The sequence below is a fragment of the Ranitomeya imitator genome, chromosome 2 (genome assembly GCF_032444005.1).
Source record: "Ranitomeya imitator isolate aRanImi1 chromosome 2, aRanImi1.pri, whole genome shotgun sequence".
NCBI classification, from domain to species: Eukaryota; Metazoa; Chordata; class Amphibia; order Anura; family Dendrobatidae; genus Ranitomeya; species Ranitomeya imitator.
Window position 1 is genome coordinate 11,996,087 of NC_091283.1, and position 22,880 is coordinate 12,018,966.

General features: G+C 44.8%; 1 protein-coding gene across 2 annotated transcripts in view; it reads right to left on the minus strand.

The window, feature by feature from the left end:
- The window catches only part of PCDH11X (protocadherin 11 X-linked), a 1,941,173-nt gene that overhangs the window by 20,072 nt on the left and 1,898,221 nt on the right, over window positions 1–22,880 (minus strand). The window contains exon 6 of one of the 2 annotated variants that reach the window (XM_069746097.1): window positions 5,333–5,383. The exons of the other annotated variant lie outside the window; for it this stretch is intronic. Within the exon in view, the coding sequence (XP_069602198.1) occupies window positions 5,333–5,383 (51 nt within the window). The remainder of the gene's footprint in view (window positions 1–5,332; window positions 5,384–22,880) is intronic. 2 annotated transcript variants of the gene reach the window in all.

Below are 22,880 nucleotides of genomic sequence, written 5' to 3' on the forward strand. Positions count from 1 at the left end.
TACAGCCATGTGTTATTATTTTAGGCCTTCGATGCCTGTCTGCGGTCACTCCTTCCACTAGGCCTCCACTGACCACACCACTGCTGTCCGTGTACCCCTGGAACCAATTTAAAATTGCCTACAGCCATGTGTTATTATTTTAGGCCTTCGATGCCTGTCTGCGGTCACTCCTTCCACTAGGCCTCCACTGACCACACCACTGCTGTCCGTGTACCCCTGGAACCAATTTAAAATTGCCTACAGCCATGTGTTATTATTTTAGGCCTTCGATGCCTGTCTGCGGTCACTCCTTCCACTAGACTTCCACTGACCAGACCACTGCTGCCCGTGTACCCCTGGAACCAATTTAAAAGTGCCTACAGCCAGCCCAAGTTTGTTATGTTAGGCCTTCGATGCCTGTCTGCGGTCCATTCTTTCAACTACTACTACACTGACCAGGTCACTGCTGCCCGTGTACCCCTGGAACCAATTTAAAATTGCCTACAGCCAGCCCAATTTTTTTATTTTAGGCCTTCGATGCCTGTCTGCGGTCCATTCTTTCAACTACTACTACACTGACCAGGTCACTGCTGCCCGTGTACCCCTGGAACCAATTTAAAATTGCCTACAGCCATGTGTTATTATTTTAGGCCTTCGATGCCTGTCTGCGGTCACTCCTTCCACTAGGCCTCCACTGACCACACCACTGCTGTCCGTGTACCCCTGGAACCAATTTAAAATTGCCTACAGCCATGTGTTATTATTTTAGGCCTTCGATGCCTGTCTGCGGTCACTCCTTCCACTAGGCCTCCACTGACCACACCACTGCTGTCCGTGTACCCCTGGAACCAATTTAAAATTGCCTACAGCCATGTGTTATTATTTTAGGCCTTCGATGCCTGTCTGCGGTCCATTCTTTCAACTACTACTACACTGACCAGGGCACTGCTGGCCGTGTACCCCTGGAACCAACATCAGAAAATATAAAAATAAGTATTTTGCTTATAAAAAAGAAAATACTGGTGAGATATCAAATGCAGACATTTTAACATTAAAAACAAACACACAACTCTAATCTGGTACAGTACTAAAAATGGCCACCAGCTACAATTACTTTCTCCTGCAAGTAGTTAACTGAAAGTTTTTTTAAATTGAAAACACACATATGGCATCCACCGAGTGTTGTCCTGTCGCGTCTTCTTTATATTATTGCCGAGAAGATGCAAAATAATGAAAATAATAAAATCATTAATTACCAAAATAATAGAGAAAGTCAACACCACATTGCAAATAAACATTCATTCCAAATAAAGAAGCAGGGCGCGTCCGAGGGTGAGTATATACCTAATAAGAATATAATCACCCTCGGACGCGCAATGCTTATTTCCAACAGCCTTCCTTCCTAAGAATCAGCCCTTCCGTCGTGTAGAGAGACGTTGTGTTACACTCCAAGGTGTTCCCCAGGTTGCCTTTCCTGAGCTTCGATCTTCCGGCTCTCGTTTAGTAGTTCTTGGAAACTACTCTGCATTAGGCCTTCAAATTGGGTATGGGGTGTAGAGAGATGGTGTGTTCCACTCCAAGGTGTTCCCCAGGTTGCCTTTCCTGAGCTTCGATCTTCCGGCTCTCGTTTAGTAGTTGTTGGAAACTACGCTGCATTAGGCCTTCAAATTGGGTATGGGGTGTAGCGAGAGGGTGTGTTACACTCCAAGGTGTTCCCCAGGTTGCCTTTCCTGAGCTTCGATCTTCCGGCTCTCGTTTAGTAGTTCTTGGAAACTACACTGCATTAGGCCTTCAAATTGGGTATGGGGTGTAGAGAGAGGGTGTGTTACACTCCAAGGTGTTCCCCAGGTTGCCTTTCCTGAGCTTCGATCTTCCGGCTCTCGTTTAGTAGTTGTTGGAAACTACGCTGCATTAGGCCTTCAAATTGGGTATGGGGTGTAGCGAGAGGGTGTGTTACACTCCAAGGTGTTCCCCAGGTTGCCTTTCCTGAGCTTCGATCTTCCGGCTCTCGTTTAGTAGTTCTTGGAAACTACACTGCATTAGGCCTTCAAATTGGGTATGGGGTGTAGAGAGAGGGTGTGTTACACTCTAAGGTGTTCCCCAGGTTTCCTTGCCATTGCTTCGGTCTTCCGACTCTCGTTTAGTAGTTGTAGAAAAGTACACTGCATTAGGCCATACAAAATGGGTATGGGGTGGAGAGAGATGGTGTGTTACACTCCAAGGTGTTCCCCAGGTTGCCTTTCCTGAGCTTCTATCTTCAGGCTCTCATTAAATTGTGGTTAAATGGAACAACTGCATTTGGCGTACTAGTTGGTTTGGGGCCTACTATCGGTGTCTGCCACTCCTTGCTGTTCTCCTCCACTGAACAAAGCTGTGCCGCCTGTTTACTACGGTTGCCAATTTTGAACTGCATTTCGACTACTTACTGATTTGGCCCTACTCTCTGTGTCAGCCTCTCATTCCAGTTGTCCTCCACTGCAATGCCCCCTGGTTATTCCTGTGTTACCAATTTTGAACTGCATTTAGCCCACTTTCTTCTTTGGGCCTATATCTGTGTTTCCACTTCATCGTGCCCATTGCCCAGCCAGTGATAGATGAGTCTGCTGGTACATTGACCCATAACGCAACATTCCCCGTGCACGCTACACAACAACATTGTGACCCTGCTGAAAGTCAGGTTGCTCTTCCCGCATACCATACCACCTTACACGGGGACAAAGAGGAAGGTGCAGATGAAAGTGCAGGTTCCTTCATCAGGTGGGGGGAGGAATACTAGTTGGCGACGTCACTGGCACAGGGCCTCTCATAGTACGCAAAAGTGTTGCTGCCGGTGGGAGGCGCCCCCGCCGTGCAAACACACCGCTGTACTTTGAGGGGCCCTGTGCCAGTGCCAATGCCAACGAGTGGGCCCCCCCTGCTTGCTCAGGTTCACAGCACTTGCAAAGTTGAAATACTTACCTCTCCCTGCTCCACTGCCGTGACGTGGTCCAGATTTCCTGGGCCCACTAATTACTTGAACCAGCCCTACCCCCCACAACTTTAGCCAAATGACCCCCAATTTCAAATGCCTTCCAATTATTATAAGGTAAATTACGCTTGACAAGCTTCATTAAGAAGAATGGATGGTTTTGACATTAAAATGGCCACTCTAGGTGTTTTCCTGGCCCCCACTCACTGCCGACTATGCTGCCCCATTGACTTGCATTGGGTTTCGTGTTTCGGTCGATCCCGACTTTACGTCATAATCGGCCGATTTCACTCGACCCGACTTTGGACATAGTCGGGTTTCGCAAAACCCGGCTCGACTCTAAAAAGGTCAAGGTCGCTCAACTCTACCCAGGACCATTCATCATTGGAAACCAATGTAAGGCTCGTTAAAAAATATCAGCCAAAACTGGAAAACCACTGATTATATAAAGAGGAGGGATCATATTGGGCCGCAGCAAGTGAACTGTCAGCTCTTGTCGACATGTTGGAAGCAAGAAATAGGGGAAGATCTGAGCAACTGCAATGAGAGGCAACTTGTGATATCTAAGTGACGGTTCTTGTGGAGTCTTCCCAAAATTCAAATCGGGACCATGGAAAAGCAATAAGATCATGGATGTCCAAGCTCCTTTGCTTAATGTTCCTGTGAATGAACCTCAAAAGCAAAAATTTCCTACTGCGCCATGATAAAATAGTGTCAGCACTTGCAGAGCATGTTCGCTCGCTATGTGTCTGGGGCTATGTAGCTGAACACTGGTCATAGCGACAATGATGGATTCTCCTATCCACCAACAAAAGTGACCAGAGTGGACATATGGTCATCAGAACTGGACATGAAGCAATGGAAGAAGACGGCTGCAAAAGAGAAGTCACCAGACTGCTCTATGAGAAGAAGACAAGGTATTGCAATGGCGTAATGCCTTGCTTGGAAAACTTGCTGCCAAAAACTATGGAAACGCATAAGTCTGCGTTGGAGCTGCATGCCGAAAACGTCATAACATTCTTTTACGAAGATGAAAAGTGTTGCAAAAGTCCATGCAAAATTTCACCTCTTGAGATTTTTACCTTCAAAGGTGCATCGTAGTGTGCACGATCAATAGGACCTGGAGCCACAGGCCATCATGCACAGTGACGCCCTGACACTGGTCATGTTTGACCCCCAATTGGCTACAGAGTCACTTAGCATTGTCTTATCTTCTATTGGGCTCCAAAAGTCCATGCAAAATTTCACCTCTTGAGATTTTTACCTTGAAAGGTGCATCGTAGTGTGCACAATCAATAGGACCTGGAGCCACAGGCCATCATGCACAGTGACGCCCTGACACTGGTCATGTTTGACCCCCAATCAGCTACGGAGTGACTTAGCATTGTCTTATCTTCTATTGGGCTCCAAAAGTCCATGCAAAATTTCACCTCTTGAGATTTTTACCTTGAAAGGTGCAACATAGTGGGCACAATCAATACCTGGAGCCACAGGCCATCATGCACAGTGATGCCCTGACACTGGTCATGTTTGACCCCCAATCGGCTATGGAGTCACTTAGCATTGTATTATCTTCTATTGGGCTCCAAAACTCCATGCAAAATTTCACCTCTTGAGATTTTTACCTTGAAAGGTGCATCGTAGTGTGCACAATCAATAGGACCTGGAGCCACAGGCCATCATGCACAGTGACGCCCTGACACTGGTCATGTTTGACCCCCAATTGGCTACAGAGTCACTTAGCATTGTTTTATCTTCTATGGGGCTCCAAAAGTCCATGCAACGCCATGCTGGTGCTCTTAGTGTTTGTCTACACTGAAACTAGATCGTTCTAATCGAAGATGTCCATATGTCAACTGATTTCATCAAAGTGATACCTCATTTTCCAATCTTCATTAACCAGTATACATTATATATACATTATGTACCATAAGTGTATCTGAAAGGCCACTAAAACAATGACGAGTGACAGATTTTGGATGTTAACCAGGCGCCGGTACAACTCTGTAGGTTTTCTTCTCATTACAGAACAAGCGACAATTAGCAGACAATTACGCAAATTACCTTAATTGTATCATGACTGAGCTGGATGCTGTATTTCCACAACACGGCTTATACATGAATTCTTATCTAGCTGGGCCAATACAACGTTCTGCGCTGCCAGAAGTGGCTTTCATTCCTGAAGTATTCCTCAATAATGACACAAGCAGTACTGTCGGCCTAGCGGGAAGGTAGCAGAGTTATGCCGATGACGGAGGGGCGGCGGTGCTCGAATCAGCCAAGGGACATGAAGCCATGGGGGGGGATAGGATGCTCGGAAACTGAACTAAGGCCAAGCAAAGGGTTTCAGCCATAGCAGGTAAGGGAATTATTGGTTTAACTTACCCAAGGGGTCAAATGGAGGCGTCTCAGTGACATAATTTAGAAGATGTAATTCTGCAAGAAACCATTTCGACAGGAGAAGATGGAAAAAGCAATGGAGAGGGATTGTTAGCATGGAAAGGGTCTGATTCAATGAAAGCAACACATCATAGAGAAATATATTCTTATGTAAAGCAGGATGACCACCTTTTCTCTCCTATAGAAGAGTAGGACAGCCTGTAGATGTCCACATTAACCTGAGAGCAAACGATGTCCAATTATGTAACATTTTCAGACTGGCGAAATAATGCACAAATCTGCTGCTTTATGTAAGAGCAGAGGGAATTATTCCCATTCATCCAACCGGTGCACCAAAGTGTATCAACAGCTGTTGCTGTTCTCATAAATAATGGTCTGTGAAAAGGCCGGTGGTCTGTGACATGATTGGTGGTCTGTGCTGATATCGGTGGTCTGTGGTGATATCGGTGGTCTGTGATGAGATTGGTGGTCTGTGGTGAGATCAGTGATCTTTGATGAGATGGGTGGTCTGTGGTGAGATCGCTGTTCTTTGATAAGATTGGTGGTCTGTGGTGAGAACGGTGGTCTGTGGTGAGATCTGTGGTCTGTGGTGAAATCAGTGGTCTGTGGTGAAATCGGTGATCTGTGGTGAGATCGGTGGTCTATCGTGAGATCTGTGGCCTGTGTTGAGATCTGTGGCCTCTGATGATATCTGTAGCCTGTGATGAGATCGTTGGTCTGTGATATGATTGGTGATCTGTGATGAGATCGTTGGTCTGTGAATTAGATCAGTGGTCTGTGATGAGATCGTTGGTCTGTGATGATTTCGATGGTCTGTGATGAGATTGATGGTCTGTGATGAGATTGGTGGCCTGTGATGAGATTGGTGGTTTGTGATGATTTTGATGGTCTATGATGAGATTGGTGGTCTGTGATATGATTGGTGATCTGTGATGAGATCGTTGGTCTGTGAATTAGATCAGTGGTCTGTGATGAGATCGTTGGTCTGTGATGATTTCGATGGTCTGTGATGAGATTGATGGTCTGTGATGAGATTGGTGGCCTGTGATGAGATTGGTGGTTTGTGATGATTTTGATGGTCTATGATGAGATTGGTGGTCTGTGATTAAATTGGTGGTCTGTGATGAGATTGTTGACCTGTGATTTTGATGGTCTGTGATGAGATTGGTGGTCTGTGATGAGATTGGTGGCCTGTGATGAGATTGGTGGTTTGTGATGATTTTGATGGTCTATGATGAGATTGGTAGTCTGTGATATGATTGGTGGTCTGGGATGAGATCGGTGCTCTAGGATGAGATCATTTGTCTGTGATGAGATTGGTGGTCTGTGAAGAGATTGGTGGTCTGTGATGAGATTGGTGGCTGTGATGAGATTGGTGGTCTGTGATGAGATTGTTGGCCTGTGATGATTTTGATGGTCTGTGATGAGATTGGTGGTCTGTGATGAGATTGGTGGTCTGTGATATGATTGGTGGTCTGGGATGAGATTGGTGCTCTAGGATGAGATTGTTTGTCTGTGATGAGATCGTTGGTCTGTGATTAGATCAGTGGTCTGTGATGAGATCGTTGGTCTGTGATGAGATCGTTGATCTGTGATGATTTCGATGGTCTGTGATGAGATTGGTGGTCTGTGATGAGATTGGTGGCCTGTGATGAGATTGGTGGTTTGTGATGATTTTGATGGTCTATGATGAGATTGGTGGTCTGTGATGAGATTGGTGGTCTGTGATATGATTGGTGGTCTGGGATGAGATCGGTGCTCTAGGATGAGATCGTTTGTCTGTGATGAGATCGTTGGTCTGTGATTAGATCAGTGGCCTGTGATGAGATTGTTGGCCTGTGATGATTTTGATGGTCTGTTATGAGATTGGTGGTCTGTGATGAGATTGGTGGTCTGTGAAGAGATTGGTGGTCTGTGATGAGATTGTTGGCCTGTGATGATTTTGATGGTCTGTGATGAGATTGGTGGCCTGTGATGAGATTGGTGGTTTGTGATGATTTTGATGGTCTATGATGAGATTGGTGGTCTGTGATGAGATTGGTGGTCTGTGATATGATTGGTGGTCTGGGATGAGATTGGTGCTCTAGGATGAGATCGTTTGTCTGTAAAGGCCCCTTCACATTAAGCGACGCTGCAGCGATACCGACAACGATCCGGATCGCTGCAGCGTCGCTGTTTGGTCGCTGGAGAGCTGTCACACAACCGCTCTCCAGCGACCAACGATGCCGGTAACCAGGGTAAACATCGGGTAACTAAGCGCAGGGCCGCGCTTAGTAACCCGATGTTTACTCTGGTTACCATGCTAAAAGTAAAAAAAAACAAACACTAGATACTTACCTACAGCTGTCTGTCCTCCAGCGCTGCGCTCTGCTTCTCTGCTCTCCTCCTGTACTGGCTGTGAGCCGGAAAGCAGAGCGGTGACGTCACCGCTCTGCTTTCCGGCTCACAGCCAGTACAGGAGGAGTGCAGAGCACAGCGCTGGAGGACAGACGGCTGTAGGTAAGTATCTAGTGTTTGTTTTTTTTTACTTTTAGCATGGTAACCAGGGTAAACATCGGGTTACTAAGCGCGGCCCTGCGCTTAGTTACCCGATGTTTACCCTGGTTACCAGTGAAGACATCGCTGGATCGGTGTCACACACGCCGATCCAGCGATGTCAGCAGGAGTCCAGCGACAAAATAAAGCTCTGGACTTTATTCAGCGACCAACGATCTCTCAGCAGGGGCCTGATCGTTGGTCGCTGTCACACATAACGATTTCATTAACGATATCGTTGCTACGTCACAAATAGCAACGATATCGTTAACAATATCGTTATGTGTGAAGGTACCTTAATGAGATCGTTGGTCTGTGATTAGATCAGTGGTCTGTGATGAGATCGTTGGTCTGTGATGATTTCGATGGTCTGTGATGAGATTGGTGGTCTGTGATGAGATTGGTGGCCTGTGATGAGATTGGTGGTTTGTGATGATTTTGATGGTCTATGATGAGATTGGTAGTCTGTGATATGATTGGTGGTCTGGGATGAGATCGGTGCTCTAGGATGAGATCATTTGTCTGTGATGAGATTGGTGGTCTGTGAAGAGATTGGTGGTCTGTGAAGAGATTGGTGGCTGTGATGAGATTGGTGGTCTGTGATGAGATTGGTGGTTTGTGATGATTTTGATGGTCTATGATGAGATTGGTGGTATGTGATGAGATTGGTGGTCTGTGATATGATTGGTGGTCTGGGATGAGATTGGTGCTCTAGGATGAGATCGTTTGTCTGTGATGAGATCGTTGGTCTGTGATTAGATCAGTGGTCTGTGATGAGATCGTTGGTCTGTGATGAGATCGTTGGTCTGTGATGATTTCGATGGTCTGTGATGAGATTGGTGGTCTGTGATAAGATTGGTGGCCTGTGATGAGATTGGTGGTTTGTGATGATTTTGATGGTCTATGATGAGATTGGTGGTCTGTGATGAGATTGGTGGTCTGTGATATGATTGGTGGTCTGGGATGAGATCGGTTGTCTGTGATGAGATCGTTGGTCTGTGATTAGATCAGTGGTCTGTGATGAGATTGTTGGCCTGTGATGATTTTGATGGTCTGTTATGAGATTGGTGGTCTGTGATGAGATTGGTGGCCTGTGATGAGATTGGTGGTTTGTGATGAGATTGGTGGTTTGTGATGATTTTGATGGTCTATGATGAGATTGGTGGTCTGTGATGAGATTGGTAGTCTGTGATATGATTGGTGGTCTGGGATGAGATCGGTGCGCTAGGATGAGATCATTTGTCTGTGATGAGATTGGTGGTCTGTGAAGAGATTGGTGGTCTGTGATGAGATTGGTGGCTGTGATGAGATTGGTGGTCTGTGATGAGATTGTTGGCCTGTGATGATTTTGATGGTCTGTGATGAGATTGGTGGTTTGTGATGAGATTGGTGGTTTGTGATGATTTTGATGGTCTATGATGAGATTGGTGGTCTGTGATGAGATTGGTGGTCTGTGATATGATTGGTGGTCTGGGATGAGATTGGTGCTCTAGGATGAGATCGTTTGTCTGTGATGAGATCGTTGGTCTGTGATTAGATCAGTGGTCTGTGATGAAATCGTTGGTCTGTGATGATTTCGATGGTCTGTGATGAGATTGGTGGTCTGTGATGAGATTGGTGGCCTGTGATGAGATTGGTGGTTTGTGATGATTTTGATGGTCCATGATGAGATTGGTGGTCTGTGATGAGATTGGTGGTCTGTGATATGATTGATGGTCTGGGATGAGATCGGTGCTCTAGGATGAGATCATTTGTCTGTGATGAGATTGGTGGTCTGTGAAGAGATTGGTGGTCTGAGATGAGATTGGTGGCTTTGATGAGATTGGTGGCCTGTGATGATTTTGATGGTCTATGATGAGATTGGTGGTCTATGATGAAATTGGTGGTCTGTGATGAGATTGGTGGCCTGTGATGATTTCGATGGTCTATGATGAGATTGGTGGTCTGTGATAAGATTGGTGGCCTGTGATGTTTTTGATGGTCTGTGATGAGATTGGTGGTCTGTGATGAGATTGGTGGTCTAAGATGAGATTGGTGGTCTGTGATGAGATTGTTGGCCTGTGATGATTTTGATGATCTGTGATGAGATTGGTGGTCTGTGATATGATTGGTGGTCTCAGATGAGATCGGTGCTCTAGTATGAGATCATTTGTCTGTGATGAGATTGGTGGTCTGTGATGAGATTGGTGGTCTGTGATGAGATTGTTGGCCTGTGATGATTTTGATGGTCTATGATGAGATTGGTGGTCTGTGATGAGATTGGTGGTCTGTGATATGATTGATGGTCTGGGATGAGATCGGTGCTCTAGGATGAGATCATTTGTCTGTGATGAGATTGGTGGTCTGTGAAGAGATTGGTGGTCTGTGATGAGATTGGTGGATGTGATGAGATTGGTGGCCTGTGATGATTTCGATGGTCTATGATGAGATTGGTGGTCTGTGATGAAATTGGTGGTCTGTGATGAGATTGTTGGCCTGTGATGATTTTGATGGTCTGTGATGAGATTGGTGGTCTGTGATGAGATTGGTGGCCTGTGATGAGATTGGTGGTTTGTGATGAGATTGGTGGTTTGTGATGGTTTTGATGGTCTATGATGAGATTGGTAGTCTGTGATATGATTGGTGGTCTGGGATGAGATCGGTGCTCTAGGATGAGATCATTTGTCTGTGATGAGATTGGTGGTCTGTGAAGAGATTGGTGGTCTGTGAAGAGATTGGTGGCTGTGATGAGATTGGTGGTCTGTGATGAGATTGGTGGTTTGTGATGATTTTGATGGTCTATGATGAGATTGGTAGTCTGTGATATGATTGGTGGTCTGGGATGAGATCGGTGCTCTAGGATGAGATCATTTGTCTGTGATGAGATTGGTGGTCTGTGAAGAGATTGGTGGTCTGTGAAGAGATTGGTGGCTGTGAAGAGATTGGTGGTCTGTGAAGAGATTGGTGGTCTGTGATGAGATTGGTGGTCTGTGAAGAGATTGGTGGTCTGTGAAGAGATTGGTGGCTGTGATGAGATTGGTGGTATGTGATGAGATTGGTGGTCTGTGATATGATTGGTGGTCTGGGATGAGATTGGTGCTCTAGGATGAGATCGTTTGTCTGTGATGAGATCGTTGGTCTGTGATTAGATCAGTGGTCTGTGATGAGATCGTTGGTCTGTGATGAGATCGTTGGTCTGTGATGATTTCGATGGTCTGTGATGAGATTGGTGGTCTGTGATGAGATTGGTGGCCTGTGATGAGATTGGTGGTTTGTGATGATTTTGATGGTCTATGATGAGATTGGTGGTCTGTGATGAGATTGGTGGTCTGTGATATGATTGGTGGTCTGGGATGAGATCGGTGCTCTAGGATGAGATCGTTTGTCTGTGATGAGATCGTTGGTCTGTGATTAGATCAGTGGTCTGTGATGAGATTGTTGGCCTGTGATGATTTTGATGGTCTGCTATGAGATTGGTGGTCTGTGATGAGATTGGTGGCCTGTGATGAGATTGGTGGTTTGTGATGAGATTGGTGGTTTGTGATGATTTTGATGGTCTATGATGAGATTGGTGGTCTGTGATGAGATTGGTAGTCTGTGATATGATTGGTGGTCTGGGATGAGATCGGTGCTCTAGGATGAGATCATTTGTCTGTGATGAGATTGGTGGTCTGTGATGAGATTGGTGGCTGTGATGAGATTGGTGGTCTGTGATGAGATTGTTGGCCTGTGATGATTTTGATGGTCTGTGATGAGATTGGTGGCCTGTGATGAGATTGGTGGTTTGTGATGATTTTGATGGTCTATGATGAGATTGGTGGTCTGTGATGAGATTGGTGGTCTGTGATATGATTGGTGGTCTGGGATGAGATTGGTGCTCTAGGATGAGATCGTTTGTCTGTGATGAGATCGTTGGTCTGTGATTAGATCAGTGGTCTGTGATGAGATCGTTGGTCTGTGATGATTTCGATGGTCTGTGATGAGATTGGTGGTCTGTGATGAGATTGGTGGCCTGTGATGAGATTGGTGGCTTGTGATGATTTTGATGGTCTATGATGAGATTGGTGGTCTGTGATGAGATTGGTGGCCTGTGATGATTTCGATGGTCTATGATGAGATTGGTGGCCTGTGATGATTTTGATGGTCTGTGATGAGATTGGTGGTCTGTGATGAGATTGGTGGTCTAAGATGAGATTGGTGGTCTGTGATGAGATTGTTGGCCTGTGATGATTTTGATGATCTGTGATGAGATTGGTGGTCTGTGATATGATTGGTGGTCTCGGATGAGATCGGTGCTCTAGTATGAGATCATTTGTCTGTGATGAGATTGGTGGTCTGTGATGAGATTGGTGGCTGTGATGAGATTGGTGGCCTGTGATGATTTCGATGATCTGTGATGAGATCGGTGGTCTGTGATATGATTGGTGGTCAGAGATAAGATCGGTGCTCAAGGATGAGATCATTTGTCTGTGATGAGATTCGTGGTTTGTGATAAGATTGGTGGTCTGTGATGAGATTGGTGGTCTGTGATGAGAATGTTGGCCTGTGAAGATTTTGATGGTCTGTGATGAGATTGGTGGTCTGTGATGAGATTGGTGGTCTGTGATGAGATCGGTGGCCTGTGATGAGATAGGTGGTCTATGATGAGATTGGTGGCCTGTGATGAGATCGATGGTCTGTGATGAGATTGGTGGCCTGTGATATGATCGGTGGCCTGTGATGAGATTGGTGGTTTGTGATGATTTTGATGGTCTATGATGAGATTGGTGGTAGGTGATGAGATTGGTGGTCTGTGATATGATTGGTGGTCTGGGATGAGATCGGTGCTCTAGGATGAGATCGTTTGTCTGTGATGAGATCGTTGGTCTGTGATTAGATCAGTGGTCTGTGATGAGATTGTTGGCTTGTGATGATTTTGATGGTCTGTTATGAGATTGGTGGTCTGTGATATGATTGATGGTCTGGGATGAGATCGGTGCTCTAGGATGAGATCATTTGTCTGTGATGAGATTGGTGGTCTGTGATGAGATTGGTGGCTGTGATGAGATCGGTGGCCTGTGATGATTTCGATGGTCTATGATGAGATTGGTGGTCTATGATGAGATTGGTGGTCTGTGATGAGATTGGTGGCCTGTGATGATTTCGATGGTCTATGATGAGATTGGTGGTCTGTGATAAGATTGGTGACCTGTGATGATTTTGATGGTCTGTGATGAGATTGGTGGTCTGTGATGAGATTGGTGGTCTAAGATGAGATTGGTGGTCTGTGATGAGATTGTTGGCCTGTGATGATTTTGATGATCTGTGATGAGATTGGTGGTCTGTGATATGATTGGTGGTCTCGGATGAGATCGGTGCTCTACTATGAGATCATTTGTCTGTGATGAGATTGGTGGTCTGTGATGAGATTGGTGGCTGTGATGAGATTGGTGGCCTGTGATGATTTCGATGATCTGTGATGAGATCGGTGGTCTGTGATATGATTGGTGGTCAGAGATAAGATCGGTGCTCTAGGATGAGATCGTTTGTCTGTGATGAGATTCGTGGTTTGTGATAAGATTGGTGGTCTGTGATGAGATTGGTGGCTGTGATGAGATTGGTGGTCTGTGATGAGATTGTTGGCCTGTGATGATTTTGATGGTCTGTGATGAGATTGGTGGTCTGTGATGAGATTGGTGGTCTGTGATGAGATTGGTGGCCTGTGATATGATCGGTGGTCTGTGATGAGATTGGTGGTTTGTGATGATTTTGATGGTCTATGATGAGATTGGTGGTCTGTGATGAGATTGGTGGTCTGTGATATGATTGGTGGTCTGGGATGAGATCGGTGCTCTAGGATGAGATCGTTTGTCTGTGATGAGATCGTTGGTCTGTGATTAGATCAGTGGTCTGTGATGAGATTGTTGGCCTGTGATGATTTTGATGGTCTGTTATGAGATTGGTGGTCTGTGATGAGATTGGTGGCCTGTGATGAGATTGGTGGTTTGTGATGAGATTGGTGGTTTGTGATGATTTTGATGGTCTATGATGAGATTGGTGGTCTGTGATGAGATTGGTAGTCTGTGATATGATTGGTGGTCTGGGATGAGATCGATGCTCTAGGATGAGATCATTTGTCTGTGATGAGATTGGTGGTCTGTGAAGAGATTGGTGGTCTGTGATGAGATTGGTGGCTGTGATGAGATTGGTGGTCTGTGATGAGATTGTTGGCCTGTGATGATTTTGATGGTCTGTGATGAGATTGGTGGCCTGTGATGAGATTGGTGGTTTGTGATGATTTTGATGGTCTATGATGAGATTGGTGGTCTGTGATGAGATTGGTGGTCTGTGATATGATTGGTGGTCTGAAATGAGATTGGTGCTCTAGGATGAGATCGTTTGTCTGTGATGAGATCGTTGGTCTGTGATTAGATCAGTGGTCTGTGATGAGATCGTTGGTCTGTGATGATTTCGATGGTCTGTGATGAGATTAGTGGTCTGTGATGAGATTGGTGGCCTGTGATGAGATTGGTGGTTTGTGATGATTTTGATGGTCTATGATGAGATTGGTGGTCTGTGATATGATTGATGGTCTGGGATGAGATCGGTGCTCTAGGATGAGATCATTTGTCTGTGATGAGATTGGTGGTCTGTGAAGAGATTGGTGGTCTGTGATGAGATTGGTGGCTGTGATGAGATTGGTGGCCTGTGATGATTTCGATGGTCTATGATGAGATTGGTGGTCTATGATGAGATTGGTGGTCTGTGATGAGATTGGTGGCCTGTGATGAGATTGGTGGTCTGTGATGAGATTGGTGGTCTAAGATGAGATTGGTGGTCTGTGATAAGATTGGTGGCCTGTGATGATTTTGATGGTCTGTGATGAGATTGGTGGTCTGTGATGAGATTGGTGGTCTAAGATGAGATTGGTGGTCTGTGATGAGATTGTTGGCCTGTGATGATTTTGATGATCTGTGATGAGATTGGTGGTCTGTGATATGATTGGTGGTCTCGGATGAGATCGGTGCTCTAGTATGAGATCATTTGTCTGTGATGAGATTGGTGGTCTGTGATGAGATTGGTGGCTGTGATGAGATTGGTGGCCTGTGATGATTTCGATGATCTGTGATGAGATCGGTGGTCTGTGATATGATTGGTGGTCAGAGATAAGATCGGTGCTCTAGGATGAGATCGTTTGTCTGTGATGAGATTCGTGGTTTGTGATAAGATTGGTGGTCTGTGATGAGATTGTTGGCCTGTGATGATTTTGATGGTCTGTGATGAGATTGGTGGTCTGTGATGAGATTTGTGGTCTGTGATGAGATCGGTGGCCTGTGATGAGATCGGTGGTCTATGATGAGATTGGTGGCCTGTGATGAGATCGATGGTCTGTGATGATATTGGTGGCCTGTGATATGATCGGTGGCCTGTGATGAGATCGGTGGTCTGTGATATGACTGGCGATCTGTGATAAGATCGATGGTTTTGTATGTGGTCCATGGTGAGATTTTATTTCAAGGATATCGTATGTATCCCATCAACCATCTGCTAGGTAAATAAGCCTAGGAAATAACAACCATTCTTCATACAGAACTTCAGTGAGAATCAATTGGTCCCAGCAATTAGTAAAAAAACAGTAGTTTCCTTTTCCAGCATTATCTATCATAACATGAGCTCTTGACTCCTAAATAATTACGGTACTTTGTCACGTAGAATTGTACAGCAATTGGAAGTCACGTGCAAATTTGGGTACACTTTTAAGGAATTTGCACATTTTAGACAAAAAGACCTGTTGTTTTTCTTGCAACAGACATTGATCTATACGGAACAACAGACCTTTTATGGAACAAGTTAATGGTTGCAAATATATCTGCCTATAACCATACATTAGTTGTTGGCTGACACTCGGGTGCTGGACTCTCATCTACCCCGCACAGTACTGCAGGTATAATGTTAGAGATGGATACAAGATACGGAACAGCCAGATACAGAATTATTTCTCATCTACACTCACTGGTCTACGCCTATACACCTCTAATAGTTGTCAGGTGACAGCCGTCCCTCTTGACCCCCTCCATGCTCATACATGCTTCAGAGAAGAGAATCTCGCATGCAATGACTTATCACCCTCAGGATCAAGGGTTTGGACATGGTGAAACCAACATGATTACATTTTTTTCCCCCAATTTAGGACACCCACATTACACATTGCAGATGTGACTGGTCTCAACAAATTTGTTTGTCCGTATAACGTTTGACCTATTGGCTACATTTCACTGCAAGGTTCCAGGAACAAAGAGCGTATATTTTTGTAAGACACCATCCCTTTTCTTAAGCCTCACCCACTCTCTATTGCTACATGCCCCATTATTGGTCGGCCTGAATGAAGACATCTCTTTGAACAGCTGGTTTCTTGGAAGTTGTGGGCAGGTTCAGTGGAGCCAAGGAAATTTGCTGACCAGGGTTGAGGGGACCCGTTGAAGTTCGCCTTCTGGTACCCAACCCGAACTTCATTCTAAAGAACTGTACTGGAACTTGAACTAAAACCTAAACCTCATTGAAAACTATGGAGACCCAAACTTTTGAGCTGGAAAGTTCTCTCTCTTTCTCTCTTTCCCTCGCCTTCTCTGGATCTCCGAACATTGCAACAGACTGTATACAGAAGTCTGTATTTAGTGTTTAGCACTGACCTGTCCGGTACGAACGCCGAACTTTTAAGTTGGGGCTCACTTATCTCGATTGCTGACACTTCTGGGAGTCCGGAATGTCTCTCTTATTCCGAGAGCCTCCCAGATGTTGTGGGAGAATTGGCGTGCAACAGGTACAAGAACCTTTTAGTTTCCCGGAGATAATTCTCGATACCAAGCATCTATCGAGGTGATCCTACATTATGCTGCTTGTCAAGGTCATATCTGAGCCAAGGCTTGTTGGGGAGGACTGTAGAAATGACGGGGCTGTCCTCTCTTTTCCAACAACCAGAGCCGTGGAATCCTTTGTCTTGGAAGATAATGGCCAAGTTGGCTGGAATTTTTATTCAGCACCAAGTTCCTGGGTCAATATATTCCCATATTTTATAAGCCGAGCTTTCATGAAGCAGAAATCAATTCACCGGAAGCTTTAATTTGACATCGGAATATGTAAATATCAACCGCAACATTTTAAACAATTAAGATAAGACGTCTCTTCGAATCCAATTCCCCCGCAGTCATGTATTTATTTGATCTGCCACTTACATTGACATTAGCGCTAACCACATATTATTATTATGTGCTTTGATTATGGTTGGTGCCCTTAAGCAATGAGAGGTCGCTCGTCTTTTGTGAGCGTGTTTTGCTGGTTATAACTAATGGCATACGTCCATTGCACTTTATCTTAATGCCGCCCACGTCTTTTTCACCCTGGCCTGTCAATCAAACACTTGAGAGATGCACTCAATGTTCACGCCGTCCCTACATGTAAGGTATCACTTGCATCTCTTTCATTTCAGAGCTGAAAACACTATTTTGACAGTGAAAGGTGCTATTATTCGCCCCAAGGCCCTTAAGCCATACGATAAACCCATCAAATGATTCCATTTTTCATGCAATGACATTCGATTAATTCCTCTACTGATGTCGACTGCTTAACTCGTATCTTTAGTTTTATAATGAAGGACACGGAGTGTGTCGGAAATGCGTCAGCCTGTGTGTGGATTTTAATTGCACTTCTTTTTCTTTTTTTTTTTTTAAGAAATAAAACTTTTTCTGAACTCATTCCTCATTCAGAACCGTGCCAGAACTTAAACCAGAACCTTAACCCCATTAAAAACAATGCGGTCCCAAACTTTTGAGCTGGGAAAGTCTCTGTCTCTCTCTCTCTCTCTCTTTTTCTCTCTCCCTCTCTTTCTTTTTCTCTCTCTCTCTCTCTCACTCTCCTCCCAGACTTTCCCCCCTGAACTTGAATGATTGCAACCAACTTCAGGGAGAAGTCTTTGTTTGGCATTTAACGCCGCACACCAACTGTCCGGCACGAACCCCGAACTTTAAAGTTCGGCTTCCCTCATCTCTAATGATCACCACTCAGAGAGCAATTTCAAAGTATGTGATTGGTAAAAGCTGTTGCATGTACATAAGGAATGACACTATTTATGGCTACAAATCTTGCATTTTTCACTAGTTTTCCCCTTTGCACGCTCTCTCTCTACTTATCAGTTGTCTTTGAGCTAGTGGATAAAGAATAGCCGCTATGACATTTTCACATACACATCATACACAGACATGAGGGATTACTGCTCTGTCTCTAAGCAGCGCATGCTCAGAAGCAGCAACAGCATTGCCATTATACAGAAGTACTGAGCAGTGTAGCTGAGAATTCAGCACAGAGGTGATAAATACAAGTAAGGATCAGCACCATCCTTTTATGTCTGTGCCACTCTCCATTAATTCGATAGGCTGCTGTAATCTGACCCCTCAGTGAGCTGTCAGTTAGTTTTTTCTTGCACAGGATGGATTTTAGCTGTATATTACAATCACAACAGCTTGCACATGTTCACATTTGCTTCATTCTGTTAGGAGGTGTTGGTTGGATTGTTTGTTTTTTTACGTAGACACTGCTCCAAAAATATTCAATGGTGAGCTATGATGCTACCACACATCCGACCTGAGACATGAAAACCCATGCTTGTGCAGTCTGCCCCTATCACTTTTAGACAGTGGCATGACCTTCTAGCTGGTTCTCAGGAGGTGCTATCCTTCTCCTTGACCGCCGGAAGTTGAAGAGGTCTGATGCTCCCCTTCTGCATTGACCCCATAGCTGTTGACCGGTCTGCCTCTGTAGTGTATATACCCTTGGAAAGGAATGGTCCTGATAAAAACTGGAGAAATTAACCACCATGGAGCCAATGGAGCACCCAGTCTCCGATGCAAAATCTGCACCAGGTGCCAAACGTTAAGTTATAGTAATGCCAAGGGTAGCCATGGCACCGACAATCCTACTGTCACCTGTGTAATAGGATTTCACAACATGAACAATGATAGCACGGGAAAGTTATTACAACTTCAGTGACAATAGATAGATTGTAACGCTGACCTTGTTGTGATCACGGTATTATTTTATTGGCTCTTCGTACCGCGTGATTACTGAAGGACTTTGTTTCTGAAGAGGATATTACACAATTAAACTTTAATTAATGATGTGATTATTCATTTATGCTCCATTATTTATTCCATCAGAAAGGATGTGAATGTGGCACCTTTTCTTCCGAGTACTTGCATTGTTACCTTACTTTATAATGACTGTAAAATCACTGATGATGAGCGGGAACTCTTCAAGGTCAACAAGATAGAAGTTTGATCACGGAAGTTAAGCATAATTCTGTCTTAAGGAAATCGTGAATTTTTTAGCCGGCGTAGAGACGAGATCTCCAACCTGTGACTCTGCAGCTATTATGGAATTACAACTCTCATCGTGGCTTGACCTTTTCGGGCTGTGACAACACACAAGGAGAAGCTTTCCCACCAGTTGGAGACCAATGTTGTGCAGCTTCGATGGATTGTAACGCAAACTGAAATGTCTTAATTCTCTACTGCAGTTGATTCCTGACCCCCGGGCTTACTGTATCACGGTCTTATGGTCATGTCTACCGTAGCCAGGACCCTTCTAACAGCGCCATGTGCTCTCTAGACACTGTAACCAATTCTAAAGCATCAAGACTTTGTTCATCAAGATTAATCTAAATGTCTTTGTTTCTTTTCTGAAGGTTATTGCGGAGGGTTCTTGAGTAGTGATAAGCGAATATGCTCGTTCCTCGAGTTTCTCCAAGCATGCTCGGGTGGTCTCCCGAGTATTTCGGCGTGCTCGGATATTTAGTTTATTTCGACGCATCTGCATGATTTGCAACTGCTGCTAGACAGCTTGAATACATGTGGAGATTCCCCAACAGATAGGCAACCCCCACATGTATTCAAGCTGTCTAGCAGCCGCAAATCATGCGGAGACAAAAACTAAATCTCCGAGCAGTTACAAATACTCGGAGACCACCCGAGCGTGCTCGGAGAAACTCGAGTAACCAAGCATACTCGCTCATCACTATTCTTGAGCTAATGGGAGAACAACTAATATTTTTTGTTGGTTTGGAACCCTATAGAACACTGGTGGACACACAGAGGAGGCCGATGTGCAAGTACAGAAGTCCAAGGACTCATCACAATTCAGATTTCCACCTGTTTTCAGGTGGTAAGGGCCCCTTTACCAGTTGGGCCCCTGTGCGGCTACACAGCCGCATTATTGATATGTTCTCCCCTCTTTCAGGGGTTGTTTTGAACATTTACATTGATGGCCTATCCTCAGGATAGTTAATGTATGTGTGATCGGTGGCAGGGGACACCCGGCGCCCACACTGATTAGCTGGTGTTAACCGGATGTCCTCCATTGGGGAGTTGCACAGCTTCATCGACGGTCTAGTGGTCCAAAACAGGTCATGCGTTCCCTATTCAAATTAATAATGGGTGAATGAAAGTAAAGGTCCCGGATAATTCCTTGAGGTTCTACTCTTAAAAAAATAAATTCCTTTGGGTTTAAGAACTTAAAAATGACAGACATCTATATGGACCAATCTCTCTGTGCTAGAATGGAGATGGGCTGTAAGAATGGTTCCCCCATATGGACACCCATTCACCTATGTGTGGGGTGGGTCATGGTTTCCTTTGTTGATCATAGTTGATTGCTGAGCATAATAGAAGCTGGACCATGTAGAAGAGCTGGTCAACATATCAAGAAAAGTGGACAGTATTTGATAAGCTTGTCTGAACTTGGCCCACAGATGCAGGATAGAAGCTCAAAGGAAAATGGTCAAGGATCAGAAACCAGTAATAATGGAACAAGATGAGAGGACATGACGCAATATCAGCACGTTACTCAACTCTTCCACAGATGACACGTTTTGGGGTCTATGTGCCCCTACTTCAGGTCAGAGTATGACACTTATCTAGAAATACTATCCAAACAAGTGCTACATTTCATAGTGTATTCTTGAGTTTGTCCATCTCCATAAACCAATGTGGATCAGCGCACCAGTTCAGAACTAAAATCACTGGCATTCACTATGTCCAGAAGTAACCCTCCATTCAACTTCTCAAAATGCATCCAACGAGGAGCTACGGAGGGGAATAAATCCCCGTCTTCCCTGAATGGATGGCTGCCTCTTCTTGACATAGTCCATCTCCATAAAGCCGTCTCCTGAACGCATTGTATATGGCAAATCCATAGAAGTCAATGTCTAACAGCCTGGATATTATACATTCATCTAAATTAACTTCATAAATTTCCCCGCAGTGAAACTTTGCATATGGGAACGAGATTCATGGACTTTCGATGTAACCACAACCCCCATCCTGTCAGAACGGAGGCTGTTCTCACTCGGCTGGTGGAGGGTCCACCTATTGACCGGCTTGCACATCAAGTATTGATTTTCTGTAGAGCTGAAGAAAAAAATGCCGATGATTCCCCATGAAGACGTCTCCCGCCTTGTTACCATGTAGTGAACTGACACAAACACGTCCTGCATGGCATGAAGAGCAGGTGCCTCGCTGCATGTAAAGTATCTTCTCCATCACCCCAGGGATTTACAAGGCTTCCACATTCCGAATAAAATTAACATTTCCAACTTGATGATTTCCCTTTAACTTTGACACTTGCAAACATTTACATGTTTAAAGGTGCTTGAAGTACTTGTCACCTCCGAACAAATAGGCTGAAATTTCCATGATAGACTATGCCATCTAATTGTCATTACGGAGCCGCTCTTGTGTGATGTTCTTAATCACGTCACACCTTGGGAGTTCAGCCCTCATTAGAGGATCACAGCAGAGAACGGCGGCTTCGGAGCTGGTGACTGATGCGCTGCACGACATGGAAGACGCTGCACCGCCGCATGATGGGTGTCCGAAATCTGCACCATTAAATAAAGGCAGGTGACCATAACTATGGCGGCAGGACCCACGGAAAAGACTGTGCCATCACAGCAACTCTGACATTCTAGAACACGTCAGGATCAATGTGGCATCCAGGTGTTTTATATATGGCACTATCTCCAGTGATGGCACCGGATTCCCCTGGGGAGTCAAGAGGGTTTGAGGTCGGATAATACTCCACTCCCCAAATTGGTGAAATGAGATGACGATATCCAATAATGGAGCTGGATTATTTGGATTTAGAATATTCCATTAAGGATATACAGAACTGGAAATAATGACACTACTCATAGTAGAGAGTGTAACGATGAAATTACCCATAATAAAGCTGGTAACGATGACACTACTCATAATAAAGCTGGTAACAGTGACACCGCTCATAATACAGCAGGTAACACTGACACTACTCATAATGGATCTGGTAATGGGGACAACTACTGTACTCATAATACAGCAGGTAACACTGACAGCACTCATAATACAGCAGGTAACACTGACACTACTCATAATAGAGAGGGTAACGGTGACACTACTCATAATAGAGAGGGTAACGATGACACTACTCATAATAAAGCTGGTAACAGTGACACCGCTCATAATACAGCAGGTAACAGTGACACTACTCATAATAAAGCTGGTAACAGTGACACCGCTCATAATACAGCAGGTAACACTGACACTACTCATAATGGATCTGGTAATGGGGACAACTACTGTACTCATAATACAGCAGGTAACACTGACACTACTCATAATAGAGAGGGTAACGGTGACACTACTCATAATAGAGAGGGTAACGGTGACACTACTAATAATAAAGCTGGTAACAGTGACACCGCTCATAATAGAGCTGGTAACAATGACACCGCTCATAATACAGTGGGTAACGGTGACACTACTCATAATACTGTACAGTGGGTAACGGTGACACCGCTCATAACACAGTGGGTAACGGTGACACTACTCATAATACAGTGGGTAACGGTGACACCGCTCATAATAGAGCTGGTAACGATGACACTACTCATAATAGAGAGGGTAACGATGACACTACTCATAATAAAGCTGGTAACAGTGACACTACTCATAAT